The sequence below is a fragment of the Phyllobates terribilis genome, unplaced genomic scaffold (assembly GCF_046119375.1).
Source record: "Phyllobates terribilis strain yellow unplaced genomic scaffold, ASM4611937v1 Scaffold_4__5_contigs__length_816908805, whole genome shotgun sequence".
Taxonomy (NCBI): Eukaryota; Metazoa; Chordata; class Amphibia; order Anura; family Dendrobatidae; genus Phyllobates; species Phyllobates terribilis.
The window spans coordinates 775,262,436-775,270,850 of record NW_027362764.1 but is presented as its reverse complement, the minus strand read 5'-3'; the positions used below and the strand labels follow the sequence as shown (position 1 = coordinate 775,270,850).

The 8,415-nt window shown below is 54.8% G+C and overlaps 1 protein-coding gene across 5 annotated transcripts in view; it reads left to right on the top strand.

Annotated features, from left to right (window-relative positions):
* The first annotated feature begins 556 nt into the window (after positions 1-556).
* The window catches only part of TRAPPC9 (trafficking protein particle complex subunit 9), a 667,549-nt gene continuing 659,690 nt past the window's right edge, over positions 557-8,415 (top strand). For 4 of the 5 annotated variants that reach the window (XM_073679930.1, XM_073679928.1, XM_073679931.1 and 1 more), the window contains exons 1-3: positions 557-615; positions 4,251-4,336; positions 6,430-7,030. In XM_073679930.1, coding sequence (XP_073536031.1) covers positions 6,447-7,030 — 584 coding nt within the window. In that variant the 5' untranslated portion in view covers positions 557-615; positions 4,251-4,336; positions 6,430-6,446. The remainder of the gene's footprint in view (positions 616-4,250; positions 4,337-6,429; positions 7,031-8,415) is intronic. The other variant, XM_073679927.1, reaches the window with a different exon arrangement.

Here is an 8,415-nt window from a genome sequence, read left to right as displayed (position 1 = left end):
CGCTGCCGGACCAATGAGCGACGCGGGATTTCCTGGACAGACAGACGGGATAAGACAATTATATAGTAGATATCTCATCTCTCCCAATTACATGGAGTCTATTAGGATCCCTGATCTATTATGTGTCGCCATCTGCACAGATCCAATGTCACACAAAAGGAAGCGACATTTTTAGCGAGTAAACAGCGCATTCCGTCCTGTGCTGATCTACAGCGCCATCTAGAGGCTGATCAGCGGCGCATCAGCTCAGCCTACTCGTTTTCATCTTCGCACCAGATGACGCGTTACCGGGATAAAATATGATTGGGTCCCAGTGAAAATACAAGACTGGGAGCCGGCTGCTCTGCTCCAATCGTCGCGCTTTGGAAGATACCAACTCTTTGTAGCCCTCAGGAGAAGCTGAGGAGAATAAATTGTTATTGTTTGTAAAAGTGCAGATATTTAATGAACTGATAGGTAAAATAAAGATGCGGCTGCGATCAGTGACGGGACAGAGTAAGAGCAGCCGCTGCAGTTCCCCCCCCCGTGCTCAGATCAGTGGTAGGCGCGACTCCTCCTCCGCCTTCGGAAGCCGGAAGTTGCAGGCAGTGTTGTGAGAGAGGAGCGGAGAGACAGGTGGGTGATTGGTGCTGTGTGCGCTGCCCCCTGCTGGTCGCATCACCGCAGTGCAGGTTGTTATGGGCTGATCAGGGGCCCCTATGCCGCTCTCCATGGTGCGACCCCCACTGCTGTGTCTTGGGGTCTGTTACACCTGATATATAGGAGCTGAGTACAGGCTGCTGCTGGGGCCCCTGATACCATTACTATGTGGCCCTTACACCTGATATATAGGAGCTGAGTACAGGCTGCTGGGGCCCCTGATACCATTACTATGTGGCCCTTACACCTGATATATAAGGGCTGAGTACAGGCGGCTGCTGGGGCCCCTGATACCATTACTATGTGGACCTTACACCTGATATATAGGAGCTGAGTACAGGCGGCTGCTGGGGCCCCTGATACCATTACTATGTGGCCCTTACACCTGATATATAAGGGCTGAGTACAGGTGGCTGCTGGGGCCCCTGATACCATTACTATGTGGCCCTTACACCTGATATATAAGGGCTGAGTACAGGCGGCTGCTGGGGCCCCTGATACCATTACTATGTGGCCCTTACACCTGATATATAGGAGCTGAGTACAGGCGGCTGCTGGGGCCCCTGATACCATTACTATGTGGCCCTTACACCTGATATATAGGAGCTGAGTACAGGCGGCTGCTGGGGCCCCTGATACCATTACTATGTGGCCCTTACACCTGATATATAAGGGCTGAGTACAGGCGGCTGCTGGGGCCCCTGATACCATTACTATGTGGCCCTTACACCTGATATATAGGAGCTGAGTACAGGTGGCTGCTGGGGCCCCTGATACCATTACTATGTGGCCCTTACACCTGATATATAAGGACTGAGTACAGGAGGCTGCTGGGGCCCCTGATACCATTACTATGTGGCCCTTACACCTGATATATAGGAGCTGAGTACAGGCGGCTGCTGGGGCCCCTGATACCATTACTATGTGGCCCTTACACCTGATATATAGGAGCTGAGTACAGGCGGCTGCTGGGGCCCCTGATACCATTACTATGTGGCCCTTACACCTGATATATAGGAGCTGAGTACAGGCGGCTGCTGGGGCCCCTGATACCATTACTATGTGGCCCTTACACCTGATATATAGGAGCTGAGTACAGGCGGCTGCTGGGGCCCCTGATACCATTACTATGTGGCCCTTACACCTGATATATAGGAGCTGATTACAGGCGGCTGCTGGGGCCCCTGATACCATTACTATGTGGCCCTTACACCTGATATATAGGAGCTGATTACAGGCGGCTGCTGGGGCCCCTGATACCATTACTATGTGGCCCTTACACCTGATATATAAGGGCTGAGTACAGGCGGCCGCTGGGGCCCCTGATACCATTACTATGAGGCCCTTACACCTGATATATAAGAGCTGAGTACAGGTGGCTGCCGGGGCCCCTGATACCATTACTATGTGGCCCTTACACCTGATATATAAGAGCTGAGTACAGGTGGCTGCCGGGGCCCCTGATACCATTACTATGTGGCCCTTACACCTGATATATAGGAGCTGAGTACAGGCGGCTGCTGGGGCCCCTGATATCATTACTATGTGGCCCTTACACCTGATATATAGGAGCTGAGTACAGGTGGCTGCCGGGGCCCCTGATACCATTACTATGTGGCCCTTACACCTGTTATATAAGGGCTGAGTACAGGCGGCTGCTGGGGCCCCTGATACCATTACTATGTGGCCCTTACACCTGATATATAAGGGCTGAGTACAGGCGGCTGCTGGGGCCCCTGATATCATTACTATGTGGCCCTTACACCTGATATATAGGAGCTGAGTACAGGCGGCTGCTGGGGCCCCTGATACCATTACTATGTGGCCCTTACACCTGATATATAGGAGCTGAGTACAGGCGGCTGCTGGGGCCCCTGATATCATTACTATGTGGCCCTTACACCTGATATATAGGAGCTGAGTACAGGCGGCTGCTGGGGCCCCTGATACCATTACTATGTGGCCCTTACACCTGATATATAAGGGCTGAGTACAGGCGGCCGCTGGGGCCCCTGATACCATTACTATGAGGCCCTTACACCTGATATATAAGAGCTGAGTACAGGTGGCTGCCGGGGCCCCTGATACCATTACTATGTGGCCCTTACACCTGATATATAGGAGCTGAGTACAGGCGGCTGCTGGGGCCCCTGATACCATTACTATGTGGTCCTTACACCTGATATATAGGCGCTGAGTACAGGCGGCTGCTGGGGCCCCTGATACCATTACTATGTGGCCCTTACACCTGATATATAAGGGCTGAGTACAGGCAGCTGCTGGGGCCCCTGATACCATTACTATGTGGCCCTTACACCTGATATATAGGCGCTGAGTACAGGCGGCTGCTGGGGTCCCTGATACCATTACTATGTGGCCCTTACACCTGATATATAAGGGCTGAGTACAGGCGGCTGCTGGGGCCCCTGATACCATTACTATGTGGTCCTTACACCTGATATATAAGGGCTGAGTACAGGCGGCTGCTGGGGCCCCTGATACCATTACTATGTGGCCCTTACCCCTGATATATAAGGGCTGAGTACAGGCGGCTGCTGGGGTCCCTGATACCATTACTATGTGGCCCTTACCCCTGATATATAAGGGCTGAGTACAGGCGGCTGCTGGGGCCCCTGATACCATTACTATGTGGTCCTTACACCTGATATATAGGAGCTGAGTACAGGCGGCTGCTGGGGCCCCTGATACCATTACTATGTGGCCCTTACACCTGATATATAGGAGCTGAGTACAGTCGGCTGCTGGGGCCCCTGATACCATTACTATGTGGCCCTTACACCTGATATATAGGAGCTGAGTACAGTCGGTTGCTGGGGCCCCTGATACCATTACTATGTGGCCCTTACACCAGATATATAGGAGCTGAGTACAGGCGGCTGCTGGGGCCCCTGATACCATTACTATGTGGCCCTTACACCAGATATATAGGAGCTGAGTATAGGCGGCTGCTGGGGCCCCTGATACCATTACTATGTGGTCCTTACACCTGATATATAAGGGCTGAGTACAGGCGGCTGCTGGGGCCCCTGATACCATTACTATGTGGCCCTTACACCTGATATATAGGAGCTGAGTACAGGCGGCTGCTGGGGCCCCTGATACCATTACTATGTGGCCCTTACACCTGATATATAGGAGCTGAGTACAGGCGGCTGCTTGGGCCCCTGATACCATTACTATGTGGCCCTTACACCTGATATATAGGGGCTGAGTACAGGCAGCTGCTGGGGCCCCTGATAATATTACATCGGTACCTTGTTATAAGGTCCATTCCATTATAAAACATTGTATCCGTGGGGCATAGTGGGGCCCCTGAATACTCTGCACATAAGGGCCCATGTCTCCAATTCTGTTTCTTGCAATAGTCGCCCTCCTGCCACCCTGTAATATCGGGTCCCTGCCTGGTGTGGCCCCTATGACTTAATGTCTCCCAGTAAGTGCAGTACACCAGATATCAGTCTGCACGGCCAGGGTCCGGGACCCCTGTTGTTTTTGTGCTGGCTTTGTAATACATGCTCATTATCAGGGCGCCCTCTTCTCAGACATCCATCTAATCATCCTTCTGTCTCATCCATATTTGCCATATGGAGGTTTCCAGAAATAGGGCAGAACCTACTGGACTTCAGTGAAAGTAGACAAATCTGCTGAGCGCTGCTGAAGCCTCCTGGAAGCCGAGGTAAAATCCCATCCCTCCCTTCGTTTCCCTTCCCTCCTCTCCCGTCCCTCCCTGCCTTTCACCCCCTCCCCGTCCCTCCCTGCCTTTCACCCCCTCCCCGTCCCTCCCTGCCTTTCACCCCCTCCCCGTCCCTCCCTGCCTTTCACTCCCTCCCTGCCTTTCACTCCCTCCCCGCCTTTCACTCCCTCCCCGCCTTTCACCCCCTCCTCGTCCCTCCCCGCCTTTCACCCCCTCCCCGCCTTTCACCCCCTCCCCGCCTTTCACCCCCTCCCCGTCCCTCCCCGCCTTTCACCCCCTCCCCGCCTTTCACCCCCTCCCCGTCCCTCCCTGCCTTTCACCCCCTCCCCGTCCCTCCCTGCCTTTCACCCCCTCCCCGTCCCTCCCTGCCTTTCACCCCCTCCCCGTCCCTCCCTGCCTTTCACCCCCTCCCCGTCCCTCCCTGCCTTTCACCCCCTCGCCGTCCCTCCCGGCCTTTCACTCCCTCCCGGCCTTTCACCCCCTCCCCGTCCCTCCCTGCCTTTCACCCCCTCCCCGTCCCTCCCTGTCTTTCACCCCCTCCCCGTCCCTCCCTGCCTTTCACCCCCTCCCCGTCCCTCCCTGCCTTTCACTCCCTCCCGGCCTTTCACCCCCTCCCCGTCCCTCCCGGCCTTTCACCCCCTCCCCGTCCCTCCCGGCCTTTCACCCCCTCCCCGTCCCTCCCCGCGCGTCACCCCCCTCCCCGTCCCTCCCCGCGCGTCACCCCCTCCCCGTCCCTCCCCGCGCGTCACCCGCCTCCCTGCGCGTCACCCCCTCCCTGCGCGTCACCCCTTCCCTGTCCCTCCCTGCGCGTCACCCGCCTCCCCGCGCGTCACCCCCTCCCCGTCCCTCCCCACTCCTCACCCCCTCCCCGTCCCTCCCTGCGCCTCACCCCCTTCCCATCGCGTCACCCCCTCCCCGTCCCTCCCCACGCGTCACCCGCCTCCCCGTGTGTCACCCCCTCCCCGTCCCTCCCCACGCCTCCCCGTCCCTCCCCGCGCGTCACCCGCCTCCCCGTCCCTCCCCGCGCGTCACCCGCCTCCCCGTCCCTCCCCGCGCGTCACCCGCCTCCCCGTCCCTCCCCGCGCGTCACCCGCCTCCCCGTCCCTCCCCGCGCGTCACCCCCTCCCCGTCCCTCCCCGCGCCTCACCCCCTCCCCGTCCCTAACTGCGCGTCACCCGCGTCACCCGCCTCCCCGCGCGTCACCCGCGTCACCCGCCTCCCCGCGCCTCACCCCCTCCCCGTCCCTCCCTGCGCTTGTCCCGTCCTTCTGTCCTTTCACTTCCCTTGTGTTATTATTTATATAGCGCCATTGATTCCATGGTGCTGTACATGAGAGGGAGTTACATACAAAATACAGATATCACCTTCAATAAGCAAACTAACAATGACAGATGGGTACAGAGGGAGGAGGACCCTGCCCCCGCGGGCTTACAATCTACAGGATAATGGGGGGAGGAGACAGTCGGTTCGGGGGTTTCGGCGGCTCTGCTAGTGCTGAGGTGGCAGCGGGGTCTTTGCAGGCTGTAAGCTTTTCTGACAAGATGGGTTTTCCAGTTCCTCTTGAACGTTCTGAGTGTGGTGGATAATCAGACATGATGGGGGGCACTCGAGAGAAGTCTTGGAGACAATTGGATGAGGAACGTACGAGTGTGGAGGAGAGAAGGAGGTCTTGGGAGGACCGGAGATGACGTGTGGGAAGATATCGGTATATTAGTTCAGAGATATATGGGGTAGACCATGTATGTTAAGCACAAGGGCCCGGACACCACTGACTTGCAGAGTTTAGGGCCCATGTACTTTTCCATCTTGTGACTCTTGATTTTACCTGATGTGACCTGCGGCTCAGCGGCCCCACTGTATCTGGGATCGCCGTAGATATATCTCGTCTCCTTTCCCTTCGGTGATTGCTTACATACTTGATGTGTATCCTCTGTGGCGGTCCATGGCTTCCTTCCCCCTCCTCCCCCGCGGAGCGTCCTCAGATCTTCTCCGCACCTTTGTAGATATTCCCTTTCCTCGGGCGACAAGTTCCGGGTCTTTCAGTCTCCATAATGTTTTGCTTTTCATCTTCCCAGGACCTTCAGGTGGCAGAATGAGTGTCCCGGATTACATGCAATGTTCCGAGGACCACCAGACCCTCCTGGTGGTGGTCCAGTTTGTGGGGGTCTTGAAAAGTGACAATTTCTTCAAGATCTACAAACGCATCTCCTCAGTTTCTCAAGTGAACGTCAGCAACTCCCAACGCGCCCTGTACATCCGCTACCGCCATCAGTATCCGGTGGAGAACAACGACTGGGGAGATTTCCAGACCCATCGGAAGGTGGTGGGCCTCATCTGTGTGGCGGAGTGCGGCCTCTCCAACGAGCTGTCCGCCATTCTGCGCAAATACGAGCAGAACAAGGAAGTCTACAGCTCCACCCTGTACGACTCCCGGCTCTTTGTGTTCGGGCTGAAGGAAGGGCTGCAGGACCAGTCCCGGACTGATGTGGCCGTCTTCCCCAGCTATGAAGACTGTGAATCAGTGGAGAAATGGGTGGAGGATTTTGTCCAGTCCTTGTTCATTGTTTTGGAGAGTAAAAGGCTTGACCGGACGAGCGAGAAGTCCGGGGAGAAGATCCCTCTGCTCTATGTGCCCTATGAGAAGAAAGATTTTGTGGGGCTGGATCCTGACAGCAGGTTGGTCTCACGCCAATGTAATCCATGATACACTGCATTGTGGATTCTCAGTGACACCACCCCCAAAATATTCTGCTAGTGCAGTCACTGAGTACATACCGTATTTTGCGGAATATAAGACCCACCTTTTCCCCCAAAATTTGGGAAGAAAATAAAGGTGCGTCTAATAGTCCGAAGGTAGCTTACCGGGGAAGGGGGGGGGGTTGGCAGCGATGGAGCGGGGAGTGAGCCATTGATCTCCCGCTGGTGGGCTTCAGGAAAATGGTCACCGGAGGCAGATCAGATTTATGCTCAATGACGAGCTGAGATCTCAATCTGCGCATGTGCTGCCTCCGGTGGCCATTCTCCTGAAGCACATGACCGGGACACCCCCTCCTCCCCTACCCAGGGCCCGCAGCATCACCCCACTCCTACTGCCGCCGGCTTACCGCAGTGGCGACCCTGCCTCCTGGGACCCCGCTCTACCGCTCCCCCCCCCCCCCCTCTCCCCGGTAAGTTAAATTCACATTTGACACATTAACATTTTTTTTTCCTATTTTCCTCCAGAAAATTTGGGGTACATCTTATGGTCTGGTGCGTCTTATGCTCCACAAAATACAGTACATTACATATCCTGTATTATACTCCAGAGCTGCACTCACTATTCTGCTGGTGTAGTCACTGTATACATACATTACATTACTGATCCTGAGTTACATCCTGTATTATACTCCAGAGCTGCACTCACTATTCTGCTGGTGGAGTCACTGTGTACATACATTACATTACTAATCCTGTACTGATCCTGAGTTGCATCCTGTTTTATACTCCAGAGCTGCACTCACTATTCTGCTGGTGAAGTCACTGTGTACATACATTACATTACTGATCCTGAGTTACATCCTGTATTATACTCCAGAGCTGCACTCACTGTTCTGCTGGTGGAGTCACTGTGTACATACATTACATTACTGATCCTGAGTTACATCCTGTATTATACTCCAGAGCTGCACTCACTATTCTGCTTGTGGAGTGACTCTGTACATACATTACATTACTGATCCTGTACTGATCCTGAGTTACATCCTGTATTATACTCCAGAGCTGCACTCACTATTCTGCTGGTGCAGTCACTGTGTACATACATTACATTACTGATCCTGAGTTACATCCTGTATTATACTCCAGAGCTGCACTCACTAGTCTGCTGGTGGAGTCACTGTGTACATACATTACATTACTGATCCTGTACTGATCCTGAGTTACATCCTGTATTATACTCCAGAGCTGCACTCACTATTCTGCTGGTGCAGTCACTGTGTACATACATAACATTACTGATCCTGTACTGATCCTGAGTTACCTCCTGTATTATACCCCAGAGCTGCACTCACTATTCTGCTGGT